Source organism: Castor canadensis, chromosome 7 (genome assembly GCF_047511655.1).
Source record: "Castor canadensis chromosome 7, mCasCan1.hap1v2, whole genome shotgun sequence".
NCBI lineage: Eukaryota > Metazoa > Chordata > Mammalia > Rodentia > Castoridae > Castor > Castor canadensis.
In genome coordinates this window covers 37,780,676-37,796,855 of record NC_133392.1, presented here as the reverse complement: position 1 = coordinate 37,796,855, position 16,180 = coordinate 37,780,676, and the positions used below count along the sequence as shown (strand labels likewise).

At 35.0% G+C, this 16,180-nt stretch overlaps 2 protein-coding genes and 2 pseudogenes across 10 annotated transcripts in view; 2 read left to right on the top strand and 2 right to left on the bottom strand.

Moving 5' to 3' along the window:
* The window catches only part of Exoc6 (exocyst complex component 6), a 210,817-nt gene that overhangs the window by 41,271 nt on the left and 153,366 nt on the right, over window positions 1-16,180 (top strand). For 8 of the 9 annotated variants that reach the window (XM_074078754.1, XM_074078757.1, XM_074078759.1 and 5 more), the window contains exons 2-5: window positions 5,753-5,924; window positions 7,152-7,199; window positions 7,309-7,399; window positions 9,952-9,997. In XM_074078754.1, the coding sequence (XP_073934855.1) occupies window positions 5,753-5,924; window positions 7,152-7,199; window positions 7,309-7,399; window positions 9,952-9,997 (357 nt within the window). Of the gene's footprint in view, window positions 1-5,752; window positions 5,925-7,151; window positions 7,200-7,308; window positions 7,400-9,951; window positions 9,998-16,004; window positions 16,176-16,180 lie in introns of those variants that run through there. The other variant, XM_074078762.1, reaches the window with a different exon arrangement.
* On the top strand, window positions 511-5,739 carry LOC109690717 (cytochrome c-like). Its single transcript, XM_074078763.1, has one exon. It carries the CDS (start codon window positions 4,691-4,693, stop codon window positions 5,099-5,101), a length of 411 nt encoding a protein of 136 aa, XP_073934864.1. The 5' UTR covers window positions 511-4,690; the 3' UTR covers window positions 5,102-5,739.
* Window positions 3,799-4,496, bottom strand: LOC109690716 (ribulose-phosphate 3-epimerase pseudogene; annotated as a pseudogene).
* Window positions 12,833-13,525, bottom strand: LOC109690712 (uncharacterized; annotated as a pseudogene).

The following is a 16,180-nucleotide window of genomic DNA, read 5'->3' as shown; positions in this document are numbered from 1 at the left end:
CTTTGTTGTTATGTTGCTATTATAGAGCTTTTCCCTCTTTATAGAATATTAAGGATCACTTTGTTGATATCTATAGAATAACTTGCTGGGATTTGGTTTGAATTGCATTGAATGTATAGATCAAGTTGGGAAGAACTGACATCATTGCAATGTTTTTTCCTATTTGCAAACATGCAATATCTCTTCATTTATTTAGTTATTTGATTCTTTTCATCAGAGTTTTGTAGATTTTGTACTTTTAAAATGATTTATATCTAAGTATTTCATTTTGGGTGATGCTAGTTTAATTTTTTTTTTTTTTTTGGTGTTGCTGATTGAACCTGGGGCTTTGAACATGCTTGGCAAGTGCTTTACCACTGAGCTATATCCCTAGCCCAGTGATATTCTTTTTTTAATTTTTTAAACTTTTTTATTGTTTTATTATTCATATGTGCATACAAGGCTTGGGTCATTTTTCCCCCCTGCCCCCACCCCCTCCCTTACCACCCACTCCGCCCCCTCCCCCCCCAATACCCGGCAGAAACTATTTTGCCCTTATCTCTAATTTTGTTGTAGAGAGAGTATAAGCAATAATAGGAAGGAACAAGGGTTTTTGCTGGTTGAGATAAGGATAGCTATACAGGGAGTTGACTCACATTGATTTCCTGTGTGTGTGTGTTACCTTGTAGGTTAATTCTTTTTGATCTAACCTTTTCTCTAATTCCTGGTCCCCTTTTCCTATTGGCCTCAGTTGCTTTTAAGGTATCTGCTTTAGTTTCTCTGCATTAAGGGCAACAAATGCTAGCTAATTTTTTGGTGTCTTACCTATCCTCACCCCTCCCTTGTGTGCTCTCGCTTTTATCATGTGCTCAAAGTCCAATCCCCTTGTTGTATTTGCCCTTGATCTAATGTCCCATATTGTGATTTTTAACTTCAAATTCCAATTGTTCATTACTGTAGGTACTATTTTTATTGCCATTATATGGTTGAGAAAGTTAATATTTAAAGAAGTCAGTTAAAATTAGAGAACAGGAGGGTAGAACAGATCCTGCCTGGGGGTAGGTTGTTACCAGTGGGAGGGGGGAGGAGGAGTGGAAAGAGCATGGGAGGGTGAATATGGTGCAAATACTGTGTACACATTTATATAAATGGAAAAATGATACCTGTTGAAACTGTTCCAGGAATTGGGGGAGGGGGAATAAAGGAGAATGGTGGAGGGGGTGAATTCAGTATGATATATTTGATGTATTGTAAGAACTTTGGTAAATGCCACAATACCCCCACCCAGCACAACAGTAAAAAAATAAAAAAGGTCAGGTGTGAATAGCTAGTAAGTTCCCTTTCTGATTTCATCCATTCATCATCAATTATTTATTAAGCATCTGCTGTATCATAGATATTGTTCTAGAGCTAGGGATACAACAGGGAACAAACCAGACAAATATTCTCTGTTGTTATGGCCTAGAGATTGAACAGGGAACAAACTATGAAAATTTTGTGACCTTATGTGTTTTATATTCTTTCCAGTGGGGGAAGACAGACAAATACATAAAAGAGTATATTTATTCTACAGTGGTAAGCATAATACAGTAAAAAATTTTTATTTTAGAAAGTAAAAAATAAATATAAAGCAGAGAAGGGAGTGTGTGTGTGTGTGTGTGTGTGTGTGTGTGTGTATGGATTTTAAAGCTACAAGTCAAGATCAAGAGAGTAGCATACATAGAAAGATGTCCAAGATCAGAGTCTCATTCTAGCTGAGCTTTTGAAGAGCCCAAGTTCTTCATAATTGCAACCCTATGTTACCATCTCTAGTATTATAGTAAGTAGTCATTAAGAACAAAAACATGGATGCTGCCCTCAAAAAGCTTATGGTATATTTGGGAAAACAAAATATATGATGTACCCACAAAACACTTAAATTATAATACAAAGTAATATATGATTATATGTCAACTGTAACTGTAAAGAGCTATAAATTTACCTATCCTGAAGATGAGAAGATATACTTGGCATAGAAATGGTTGGCAAAGGTCTGTTGGAAAAAATAGAGCCCATTGTTTGAACCTCAAACAATGGGCAACAGATAGGGTAGAGTGTATTTTGGGAGGTCTCCAGGACCACATTTAGGTTCAAAATTTGTGAGAATGACTGATATGGCATATTCTGATATGGTAGAGCCATTATTCTCATAGCTACTGTCTGTTACAGCGAAGAATACAGATAAAAACTAACAATGGATAAGGCACACCGGGGCAGGGTATACTAGAGTTCTAAGTTATGAGCTTTCAGTTTTCTAGTGGCATTGTGCAGTAAGCACTTCTCCTAGCAATGAAGCATGTCAACACTTCAAACAAATTCTCCATTAGGGAAGCTTCAGTCAAGCCTTGATAGCCAGAGTTTTTATTAGGATATGATATTTAGATTGGACTACCTGCTCATGTACACATGGCTGAGTGTCTGTCTTGATGATCTTAGTTTTCAGCCTCTGGAAAGCTAAAAGCTCCCACCCACCCCTCCCCCCCAATCAAACTATTAAGTTATCAAAGATATTTGTCAGGCAGGAGATTTCAAAGGCTGCACTCCAGGAACCAGGGAGCAGGGTTAGCCTTTTACTATGTAGTGAGTGGGGGAGGGGGTGTCCTCTAGGTGGAAATAGTAGGATCTGAGATATAGTAGGCATGTGTGTGTCATTTTTGGAGAACATTATGGTAGCTACAATATGACCTTGTACTTGAGAGTATGAACTCTGGAGTCAAACTGCCAGGATTCATATTCCAGTTATCACTCTCAAATTGTGGAACTTAAGGCACTTACATAATCTGTAGCTCATTCATAAAACAAGGATAATAATAATAATACCTACTTTATAGGCTTGTTGTGAGGATTAAACAGTATAAATTACTTAGAATGTTCTGATGTTGTAAATGCTACTAGAAATCATGAATTTCTTCATATGTTCTTTAACCATTCATTCACTCAGTGATTCTTTTTTGAGTTTTAGTATGTTAAAGATTTATATTTGGTCTACATCTTGTGAACCTCATACCTTTATTTCCAGATACCTAGTGATATATGTAGAGGGTTTCTGTCTTTTTGTTATTTATTTATTTATTGATGTATTGGGGCTTGAACTCAGGGGCCTTCACTTTGAGCCACTTCAACAGCCCTACTTTTTTTCTGAAGGGTTTTTCAAGATAGGGTCTCATGGAACTATTTGCCCAGGCTGGCTTCAGATCACTATCTTCCTGATCTCTGCCTCCTGAGTAGCTAAGATGACAGGTGTGAGCCACCAGTGCCCAGCGGTTATTTTTGTTTTTATAGTTGCTAATGAATCAAATGTAAGGTAAAAAGTGAAAAAAACTTTGTTCAGATACAAAACTATTTATGCCATCCCACTGAAGATTTTATTTTTTTAGTTCTACTCTACTCATATTAAGCATATCAACGAATCACAAATGACATGAAACAGGAAAAACATAAAGGCTTCCTTTGCTTTTGGAAAATAGCTTGGGAACACAGAACATTCTTTTTAAAAATACAGAAAAGGTTTTTTTTTTTTTTTGTAGTTGCTAATATTCCCTCCTTAGACATTAAGATATATTTCTGTTTGTAACCTTAATACAGCCATATTTTTACTCTTTACAAAAATTGATTCTCTCAGTAAAAACACAGTATTTCATCATACTAATCCATAGTTGCATCACTGAAAGTGTAGCTATACACACCAGTTTCTAACCTCTTAGACATTCTGCACAATAGACTGGAATGAAGAATTGCTCAGAAAAGCAGCACTGCCTCAATTGCAATATGACTTGATACTCAGTGTCCCTGTTTTCCAGAAATAAAAGGTTTTGTGAGCAAAAGCACTGAGTTCCTGAGGTTTTGTCCATCAAGAGACCATTTCAGAGTAGCTTCTGAGCAAACATTTCTTAATAAGTTGATCACAGATTTGATGTCTTCACTTTTCATAATGGCACTGCCAGACACAATCATATCATGTGCCTCTGCACATTTGTGGACAGTGTTAGGAACTATTTCACCATTGACCTCTATATCCAAAGATGGGGACTGGGTCCTCAGCCAGTGAACCTTTGGCATCATATCTTCCATGAATTTCTGCCCTTCAAACCCATGTTCCACTGCCATAACAAGGCCGTAGTATCTATTTGATTAGTTCATTGTGCCAAATACTCAGCTGTAGTTCCTAGTTTGATGGCAAGGCCAACTTTCATCTCATTCTCCCGAATTTTTTTAATCAAAGCCCCTGGGTTCTCAGTAGCCTCAAGATGAAAAATACATTTATTGGCTCCTGCTATGGCCACTGGCCCGGATACCTTACCTGCATGTCAAAGCTGCTCTAGGTGACTTTCGTCTGTAAGGTGACTAAAGATGACATTTGGAACAAAATTCATCTAGGTGCAGATAGTAGGCCCCAAAGTTTGGCATCCTAGACACCTGGCCCCTAAATTGGCCAGGTCACTGTTGAGGTTGAATGGGCCAGTCTTGCAGCCTGATGGTAGCTGCTAGTTTCCTAGAACACACTTAGTAGGTAAAGGTATTGCCCTGATTGGGTATGCAGCACAGGCCCCGCTCCTAGACAGTCTTTAAATATTAACGTGTTAAAAGAAATGACAAGCCTGTGTTTGGGCTAGAGACTGGGATGTCCAGTTTCTAAGTAGGTTCCTTCGTTGTGATAGCAACGAAAGGGTGCATGAGTGATGTTGAGAAACTCAAGAAGAGTTTTGTTCAGAAGTATGCCCAGTGTCACATCGTGGAAAAGGATGGCAAGCACAAGACTGGGCTAAAACTCTGTGGTCTGTTTGGGCAGAAGACAGGTCAAGCTGCCGGATTCTCTTACACAGATGCCAATAAGAACAAAGGCATCACTTGGAGAGAGGATACACTGATGGAAGGAGTATTTGGAGACTCCCAAAAAGTATATCCTGGAACAAAAATTATCTTCATTGGCATTAAGAGGAAGGGAGAAAGCACAGACTGGATAGCTTATCTCAAAAAAAGTATAACAAGTAATAGCTACTGCCTTATTTATTACAAAGCAGAAACATTTCATAGCTTTTTTATCAATTTAATTGATCTCATAACATCAGAATTCAGATCATGAATGGCTTACACAATATTTTTTTTACAGACCTGATTTAAGTGAAATTGACTTGTCATTCAGTGAATACGGTCTTCTTTTAAAGTAATAATTTCAGTTAAGTAAATAACTGTCACTGTTTTCCCTTTCTAAAGATATGATTGAACTTAATTAGTGATGTTCAACTTTTCACAAAGATGGAGAACACCATCTCAAAACCTAGCAAACATTGGTTTTATATTTAGGTTTACATAACTTGTTATGTGAATATGTTTAAATACTGAGAAAATCTCACTGTCTCAAAACCAAGTAAGACTTGTCTATGTTTTAGTTAATCTGCTAAAGGCAATGGTTGAAGATAAAGAAGCAGTGTCTGTATTTTTATTCTTGACTATGCCAATTTAAACAGAATTCCCTGTATTTAAAATCCTGCCTTTTACTTATTGAAAGGCATTTTAGTGTGGTTTATATGTATATCAAATAAAGAATACTTAACACTTCTAAAAAAAAAAAGAAATGATATTTTCACCTAAATTGTTTTTACTAAAGGCAGTACCGTCCGACTCATTTATTTATTTGGAGATTAAATCTTCAGTTGTTGCAAAGAATGAACTTAATGAAGAAAAACTTTTGGTAAGCAGAAAAGTTAAATTTAATGTTCTTATATGCATACAGGTCTGTGTATGATGACCAACCAAATGCACACAAGAAGTTTATGGAAAAGTTAGATGCGTGCATTCGTAATCATGACAAGGAAATTGAAAAGATGTGTAATTTTCATCATCAGGGTTTTGTAGATGCTATTACAGAACTCCTTAAAGTAAGGACCGATGCAGAAAAACTGAAGGTAGGAAAAGTATTAAATTCTGCTTGCCTTTATTCTTATTAAATTATACAACTATTATAGTACCTATGTAAGTCATTATTAAATGTGCTTTTAAAATGTAAGTTAGTGTATGTTTTTGGGAATGCTCTTTATGCTCTATTAGCATAATTGTCATGCTAATGACAGCAGTAATCTCTTTTCTAAAGCAAATAATGCATTGACTTAATAGGATATTCCTTTCTCTGCATGGAATGTATATAATGAAAGTCCAAATTTGTAGTTTAGGAGTTTTTTTTTTCATTAACCGTACAATATTAATGAAAAGCTATCTTCAAGATCATTTAAAAATTTACTGTAAAATGATTTTGTTTTCAAAATTACTTTTCTTAAAAGTGTTAAGAAGTTGAACATCAGTGCATAATTTTCTTCAAGATAGTTGGTGTACATTTTCTGCCATGAAGCAAAAACATTATTTATTAAGACCTAGATTTGTTCAGTTCAAATATAAAATATTTAATTGTTAAGAATTGTCCTATTTGTCTTTCTTTACATTTAAAGTGCTTAGTAGACAGAATCCAAAGGTTATGATTAGAAAATCATTATAGAAAGGATATTCAGATAACAAGAGACCAAATACAGCATCAATGAGGTCACTGAGCATCTTTGTTCAGAAATTAATGAGATTTTTAATAACCCAGAATGTGCTTCCTTACTGTGATGACCTAATGAGTCACTTAATATGTGGGAAAATTTGAGGTTGAGCTTTGCCTGCACCTGCAGCATTAAAATGTTGCTATGGATTGAGATTTCTGTGTTTGATGTTAATCAACCACCCAGTGTTTGCATTCAGCAATGTATGAATGATTAATTACCATAAAATGCAATCACCATTTCCTACAGACAATAAATGGCACATAGACCTCATTAAGTTATCAAAAAGGGACCAATGGTCAATTGGGTCACTGATTTGAATTGTTTGACAGACTTAGAGAAGCAAGTAAAGTTCAAAAATCCTGAGTAAATTTGAGAAGTTTGCCACAGAATCTGTTAAAAAGAACTGTCATAAGTAATTGAAGTTAACAAAAGCCCTTTTCAATCAAAAGTTCAAGTTCAAGCTGTAGAGTTAATTTGAATTTGCATTTCTTTGTTCTAAGTTTCTCATGAAGCATGATCTGATTACAAGGGTGAGCAGTTACATCAGGGCAGTTTTATGCATGTTTGTCTAACTAAGGTGAAATTATTTTTAAGGTGCAAGTTACTGATACCAACCGAAGGTTTCAAGATGCTGGAAAAGAGGTAAGAAAATGACAGATTTTTTTTTGTTTGTGTGTGTGTGTGTGTACTCAATATGTGTATGCTATTTAATTGTTTATTTAAAATTATGAACATATTTTTCTTTCCTAAGATAATAATCCAAACAGAAGATATTATCCGATGTAGAATTCAGCAGAGGAATATTATAACTGTAGTAGAAAAATTGCAGTTATGCCTTCCAGGTGAGTTAAACTTATCTACCTTTTATGATGTTTGTTTCAAATTGTAATTTAATAATACCATATAGTCATTCTTTATTATGGGAATTACAGATTATTTGGTGATTGCTTCCCAACAAAGCCTATGATTGCCTTTCCTGTTCCCACTATTCCCTGAATTTCCATGAATTTGTTATTTTATAAAGCCCCTCTTTGATTACCTGTCACATCAGTTTCCTAGAACAACCTCTGACTTTCCATTTCCTCTCTGCCTGGTTTGCCATTTGTAGCTCCCTGCTTGGCTGCTCCTCTACTCCCCCCACATTTTTTTTTTCCTCAGAATACTTTCCTATGGCAAGAGTGTCTTTTGATTTACATTTTCTCGCTTTTGCCTAATTTGCCTAATTTTTTTTACCTCTAGTTTTCCATTGTTTTCTGTTTGTCACTTAACAGGTTGGTTTTGCTTTGCTCACAATGTCATTTTGCTGATAAGGTAAGAAAACATCAAAGTGCTAGGTCTTTTCTGTTCTTTTTTTTCCTCTTACGGTTTGGAAAGACTTACTCTGTGAGGGTTCAGATATTACTGAGACATCATATAAATTGTGAAGAAGCTAACTAATATTTTCCTTACCTGGACTTAATATAAGTTGGATGCATCTTTTTCAAATGGAAGGAGGTATATATTATTTTCCCCTTAAAATTATAAGCTAAATCCATCTCAGTGTCCAGTTTAACTTAGTTTTTTTAGAAGGAAGGAACCTAAACTCCTATATCCAGAGAAGTAGGATGATTTTTGCAATATTTATGTGTTATAAATTTAGATTAGTTAGAATACAAATTGTTAAAACTACCTGCAGATTGTATCAGCTAAGAAATTATATTGTTTTCTCACTTATGACAATAACTTTCCTTTTTTAGAGTCAATGAAAGTCTACTTAGTTTTTAACTTTGAATAAATAAAATATTTGCTTATTGTTTTAGGTTTCAGGGTTAAGAAACCTACTTCCTTATAATGATGTTTAAAAATATCTCTGTCACCATCAGATTGTAACAGTCATGAAAACAACCTCTAAATTTGAGTGCTTTGTGCTTTATTATTTTGTGTACTGATGAAGTGACAAAGAATTGAATTCAGACTATTCCCTTAGTGGGCTATTTGAAACAGAGAGAAGTAGATGTTACATTTTTGTTATTGTTACTGTCTTTGACTTCAAAACCCCACAACAACTCTGAGTTCATGTAAATATTTTGTGTTGTCACATCCTTTTCTCTGTCCATCCTTTTGTCTTATTATTTACTCATAAAGTTTTGTGTGTGTCAGGCATTCTGGTAGGTATTGGAACTATAAAGTTGAAAATGATATAGTCCCAGCTTTTGAAGGCTAATGTGAATAAAGATAAATAAGTCATCAATTACAGAATTGCCTAACTCTTCCTTGGATTCAGAGGAGTAGGAGGGGATATAAGAATTAACAGCATAAACAATGCATTTTTCTGGTATATTAGTTTTACCTGATTGTTTTTAGAAGAGCAAATTTTATATGGAAATAATATGTAAACAATAAAGTAGATGTGAAATTTACATGAGTCATTGAGATTAAAACAGGTGACTTGAAAGAAAGCTTATGCTTTTAGCATCAGATCTGTGCGAGGTTATGTGTTCACTCTAATGCTTTGGTTGGAAAATGTAAGAAATATTACATTATGATATAAGAGCTATGATGGAGATATGCAGAGGGTCCTGCAAGTCTTTAGAGTTAGGGCTAGCTATAGAGTTAGCCACCATTGAAGGTTTTATAGTTTTCAGATGAGTGAAAACTATCTTCTGAAAACTTGGAGACCCTTGGGAGTAGAAAACCTGGAAAAGAATTTTGTTCATTGCTCTGGTCTGGGAAAATTTGATTTACTTTCAAACCTTAAGCATTCGAAATTCTACTTAGGTTAAATGATAATCTATGTAGTTGCATTAAAGCTTTTTTGATAACTATCAGTTTGCTGAAGTTTATGATAATTTTATTCAATAATTGCATTTCTGGACTTTTGTACAAAGGATGAAATGAACAGAAATGTTTTGCTGAGTTATTTCTACCTTTATCATAATGTAATCTTTTCTGTTAGCATTTGATATTTTTTCTTTGTAGATTTGGTATAAATTTTCTGTATAGTTGATTATAAGATGGTTGTGTTATTTGGTATGCTGATCAAAATCAATAAATCTTACTGTCACTCAGTTTTTTCTCTCAGATAACTAAAGCCCAAACTTCTAATTCCACTTTTGAAAAGAAATAGTAATTTGTGAATAGGGCAATTCTTACTAGGTTAGTATCTCAGTTAAATATATCACATATGCAAGTGTTCCTGGCTCAATATAATATATTAATAAATATAAAATGTTCAATATATAAAATGTTTCATTTACTTGAAGCGTGTAACATTTATTTGGAAATATCAGCCTAACTCAGAAGTATAGAGACGACCAATGAATTTCCAATGTATTATTGCCTGCTTTAACTATTGTGATGTCTCAAAATAGTATTTTTATTTTGAATGCTAAAAAGTTAATATTTTTTAATGCAGTGCTGGAAATGTACAGTAAGCTAAAAGAACAGATGGATGCAAAAAGGTGAGTTTATTTATTTCCTATTGTTTTAAATAAGATTTTTAAAAAAGATTTTTTCATTACAAAAGTATAGCTAAACTTACTATAAAATATAATGAATCATGTGAATTTTGCTTTCTACCTCACACTAACAATTTACTTATCAGAATTATTCAATAAAGCAAACCACGGCCATTTATTATGAATCCTTGTCCTTTATAAAGATATCAAAAATTGATACTATTGGTAAAGAATAAATAGACAACAGGACTCAGAAAATTTTTGTTAAATTACTAACATACTAACACTGCATACAGTCAAGGGCTAAGTACCTACTGTGGAGTGAAAGTAAAGTGTAGGCAGTTTATTTTGGCAATCTGGGCTAGTGTAATTCATAGTCTATTTTATAACACAAACGAATGCATGACAAATGAGAAACAAGCTCAAGTAGGTTATAGGTTGCCATAGGAGCTTTAGATATAATGATGCTTAAAATGCTTTAAGATGAACAATTTTAAAGTAACCACATTTGGACTAGGGAAATAATGATTTTTTTCTTGGTTTATTAATAATTATCACACACATTGTATATAAATTTATAGTCAAAGATTTGTGTATGTCCTGTTTATAGTGCTACATATTGACTTTATTAGGCTTTACCAGTTGGTACTAATAAATAGAATGATTTTTTTCTTTAAATAGATAAGCCAAAAGATAGTCTTTTCTTTTATGTATATACTATGAATATATTTCCTTTTTTCCATATCATAGATATTCATATTTTAAAGATTCAACATGTCTGTTTTTATCAATAATATAATATTTGTATTCATATTTTCCCAGTTATCCCCCAAATGTCTTATATCTTCTTTTCCTCCCTGAAAACATGGGTTGGTATGTGTTTTTTTTTGTCCCTTTTAACCTCAAACAGTCCCCTGCTTTTCATTGTTTTTTGTGAAAAAGTCCAGTCAGTTCTTAGAGTTTAGAGCACTTTGCATTTGTCTAATTGTTTCGTCATGATTAGATTCAGGTTAACCAGTTGGTATGACGTACGTGATATATGTACCTCTCTATATATGACATTTGTAGGCTGTAGGTATTTAACGTCATGAGGCTGTAGTCTATGCTAAATTGGTTAATTTGGTTAAATCTCTCTTGAAAAGGTACATATTTCTCTTGAAATTAATAAATAATCTGTGGAGTGATACTTTGAGTCCTGTTTCTAATAACCTTTCACCCAGTGGTTTTAAGATTCTTGCTCAGTTTTTATATTGGAGCTATAAAATAGTGGCTTTAAAAAATATTAGTTGACTTTTTTAATACAAAGAAGTGCTTTTCCTTTTTATCCCCCTTTGCTTTTTTCTTCTGATTATTGCTGTGAACTTATAGATTTTAAAAAAATATGTCATAGCTTATTATTGTCATTATTCTATTTGATATACAGATTTGGCTAGAGAAACCACTCAAGCCAGTTCCTATGCCCTCATTTTTTTTTGTGTACTTTATTGCTTATTGTACAATAAGATGTTCCTGGTTCTCATTGTGCCTTTTCTTGCCCCATTCTTAGAAACAAGCATTCTCCAAGGTACCAGGACCCCTTTTAGACAGTAATGGTATTTAGAAACAAAGGTCTGTATGCAAAGTGGTCTCAACACACACACCCTCCCTGTCTTTCTTCCTCTCTGCCTCCCTCTTCCTTCTCTCTATCTCTTATGCTCTCCATCTCCCAGAGTTGCCATTGGGAAGTTTGAAGTCTGAAGCCATTCTGATTCCTCATCCCTTGTTATGATGACCTACCTTTTAGAACCTTCTGTTTGTCCTCTTTAATTTCCTTACGATGTACTTTGGTATAGGTCTGTTTACTTCCATTGAGCCATGTTTTATGTCTTTTTTGTTTTTTTTTTTTTGTTGTTGCTGGGATGGAACCCAGGGCCTCGCGCATGCTAGGCAAGCACTGTGCCACTGAGCTACATCCCAGCCCCTGAGCCATGTTTTAACCTGTCCTTTAATCTGATAACGTTCTTAAATGCTAAGAAATTTTTTGATAGAAATTTTTCTTGGAGCACTGATTTAGTTGCATTCCACAATTTAAAAAAAAACAAAAATCATTTTGAGACAAGTTCTCACTGTGTAGCCCAGACTGGCCTTGAATTTGAGAACCTTTTGTCTCAGTCTGCTAAATGCTGGGATTGGCAGATGTATATCACCATGCCTGCTCACAATTTTTTATACATTTTTATTTATCTTTCAGCTTAAAGTTTTTTCTAGTTTTCCATGTGATCTTTAAAAACTCTTAGGATATTTATAAGTATATTGCTTATATTTCTAAATATTTAGAGTAATTTTCTAGATATATTAGTATCTTTTTGATGGTGCTGAATTTTGAACTCAGGGCCTTATGCTTGGTAGGTAGGCAATTTGCCACTTGAGCCACACACCCAGTCCTTTTGTTTTAGTTTATTTTTTAGGTAGGGTCTTGTGCTTTTGTCTGGGGGCTGGCCTTGGACGGTAATCCTCCTATCTCTGCTTCCTGTATAGCTGAGGTTATAGGCTTGTACCATTGTGCCCAATATGACATGCTTTTAAAGACACTTTGCATTGTGTTCACATTCCCTTTAATTTTGTTCCCAAAGGTACTCAGCCTCTAGGCTAGCTGGACTCATAGGGAAGAGGCAGAGACAGTTTTGTGAAAAAGATCTGAGGAACAGAGGTTAGATGGATGGCAAAAGGAGAAAGCCACCTACCAGTTAAAGATCAGCCTTTAGTTTCAAGGTCAGCTTTGGACAGCTGCCCTCTGGCAGAGTTGGGGTTAGAGGGAGTAGCAGTGACAGGACAGAAGTGGAGAGCTCTGCTTCTTTTTCAGATCAAGCAGAGTCTCTGATCCACCATCCTTTGTATACAGGGGGACTCTTCTTTGATGCGTTTCAGCTTATTTTCTACATCATCAGTTGTCTTTTCTGGTTTGGCCACCTCTCTCTGAGCAGTCTCAGTATGGGTCTCTGCCTTCTTGAGTTTCTCAGTAAGAATCTTTTATCTCTTTCTTGTATTTGTCTTGTTTTTGAGAGTACTTTTCTTCAGTAGCACTCAGATACTTCAGGTTCTGGTCCATCAATCTGATCTGCTCATTCATTTCTAGGAACGGGATTCTGCCAACTTAGCCTGTTCCTCTGCAGGTTTCAAGTTTCCTTCAGTAACCACCAGCTTACGAGCCACCTTTTCATACTTCCCTTCTGCCTCTCTGCAGTGTGCCCAGCTTCTTTGAGTTGGATTTTCATCTTTTCTTCATCTTTTGGGGCCCAGTTTTCAATAACTCTCATATCTCTCTCACTCTTAGCAGCAGCTTTTTCTGCTTTTCCAGCTCTTGCAGTGCAGTGGCCAGGTGCCCTGAGCATGGCCCGGCTCCTCTTCAACCAGCTGGATCCTGTGGTTCAAGGAGGCCACCTCAGCTTCAGACCTGTCTGGGTCCTTCCCCCGCTCCAAGCTGGTGGTGCTTGGCCCTCTCTCCTCTGTACCACTGGCTTGCTGAGGCAGGGCCTGGATCTTGCACTTCATTACTTTGGTGGTGGTGATCCGGCAATGGTGCCTACCGAGAGCTTGTCGGTCTTGGGTTCCTGCTTCCCCTGCTCAGAGTTGCAGCCACTTCTCACTTGTTTTTCTTTCTTTTTTTGTACTGAAGGTTTTAAAATATTTTTATTTTTAAATTTAAATTTTTATCGTCTATTTATTAGCTAGCTCTCTTTATTTAGCTTCTTTGTGGCTCCTCTAGAAATTATAGTATGTTTGATCACAGTTTACCTTCTATTAATGAAATAATAATACAATTATATTTGTCCCAATCCTGACTGTTGAACTCTATTGTCATAGGTTTTACTTGTAACATATGCTATAAACTATACAGAAGTACGCACACACACATATGAGTAATAATTAAAGCAGATTCTTTTTACTTGCTAATTTATCCTTTGTTAGTTTTTCCCTTTTTGCAGATCCAGGCTTCTGCCTGGTATTAATTACCTTTAGTATGATAAACATTGTTTAATATTTATTGTAGTTACATGTTTGTTGGAGATAGTTTTCCTGCTTTTGTATGTTTTGAAATGTGTACACAAGTTTTAAGTTTGACTATAATATGAGTAGGTATGTTTCTTTGTAATTACATTACTTGGAATTTGTTTAGTGTATTGGATCTGTAGGTTTATGTCTTTCATCAGTTTTTAGAAATTTTTTTTTACCTTTGTGTCTTCTGCTATTCTGCTCCTTTTTTTCCTTCTCTATGTGGAACTTCCAGTTATATGTATGTTTGATTACTTAGTGTTGTCTCAAATTAATTTTTCTCCTTTACTCTTTTTCACTCTTTTTCTGTGTTTCAATTGGATAATTTTGGACTGTCTTCAAATTTACCAGACGTGTTTCTACTGATCATTGACTTTGTGTCCACTTTTTCCTGTTATTTGCAGGTGTATGTGTTTCAGCTTGCATAATTTCTGTTTACTTGTCTTTATATCCATGGCCCATTTTTTCTTCCATGTCCAGCCTTCTGTTAGACCCTTGAATGAATTCTACATTTCTGATAGTTAAAGCATTTCCATTTGATAGTTTTTTATAATTTGTTTCTGCTAAAATATTCCATATCATGCATACTGATTACCTTTTCTGTCAGATTCTATAACATTTATAATAGTTATTTTAAGTTTCTTATCTGCTATTTCCAACATCTAGGCCCCCCTGTATTGATTTTGTTTTTTAATTATAAGTAAAATTTTCCTGTAGTACACAAAATTATATTTAAATGTAGTAGTGACTGAAATAACCACATCTATGGTAGGGCAAACTGGTGAAGTAGAAATGTCCAAGGGAAGGCACATGAAGTAAGAACAGTGGCAGAATTTGTACCTTATGGGCCAGAGAACCATAAGAGTACTCAAGTGTTCTCTATTTAGTGATGACATAGACATTTTTTTCATTTCTAGGTAAATATAATGTACTATGCTTATCCTAAAACCTTTAAAACATGTTATTACAGTTGAAAGCAAAAGGTGGAGCCTGAGCAGAGAAGCCAACCATATTAGCTTGGAATTGCCCTGAGAGCAGGAATATCTGTTATCTGTAACTTAACATGTAGCCCAGGCTGGCCTCTAGCTCTGCATCCTCCTGCCCTTAGCCTCCTTAGTGCTGGGATTACAGGCATAAGCTAGCATGTCAGGCTACATTATTAGACCTATGTCACCGTTGGCCACCTTAAAATATTTATTGTTCTCATTTTATACTTATGATCCATCTATTCTAAGATTGCTAAAATAGTTTGATGCACCCTTGAACCTCCTCTTCAAAGTTCAGTTGTTCCCTCAGGTGCATCTTGATTGACAGTGCCTGTGGGTATAAGTTAGTCTTACATAGAGTTTAGCACTTGTTTTGGGTTTCTTCTCCAGGAAACTGCACTGAGGGAGACATTGTTATCTCTCATCAACAGGATTTGGATGTGCCATGGGGAGTGCAGGGACCTGGGTCTTCTGGCACACAAACGTTATTTGAAGTGTCTCATATTTATAAAGATAGACATCTTGTCAGAGATTTAACATATGTGCTATTACTTATAAAATATAAAAAATCAGACTTAAAATTCCCACAGAAAGGACATTATTACATTATAATAGCAGATTTACAAATGATGTAATAATCTGTTTTTAAATATTTTTATTTATAAGAAATTCCATTCTATATTGTTAAACAGGGCTATGATCATGCATAATTGGAAATGTATTTACATTACTAGATGGAAATGTGATCAGACATTAATGAGGCAGTTATTGCATGTTAGCATCAGATTATGGGTGAGGTTTTTTTTTTTGCCTTATAGTTTTATTTTCCCAATGGTTGTGATTACTATCATCAGTTTTTAAAAGTAGCAGCATGCATACCAAGTGAGAAATTGGTAATGCACAATTGGCTTGCATGTAGAAATAGATAAAGCTTAGGTGATTTATAGGTAAATTTTATAGAAGATCAAGATCTAGTCTCAGACTTCTGCTCTCTGCGTAAGATTATAAACTTTCTGTGTATCTTAGCTTGGGTTTCCTTAAAAACAGAGTCAGAGATATAATCATATGTTTTACTACTTTTAGGAATATAATCTTAGGGAAGCTCAGAAGCTGAGTTGAAGAAAAGGGAAATGAGACAGGGAACTTGGGAGAGCAATATGAGGGTGAG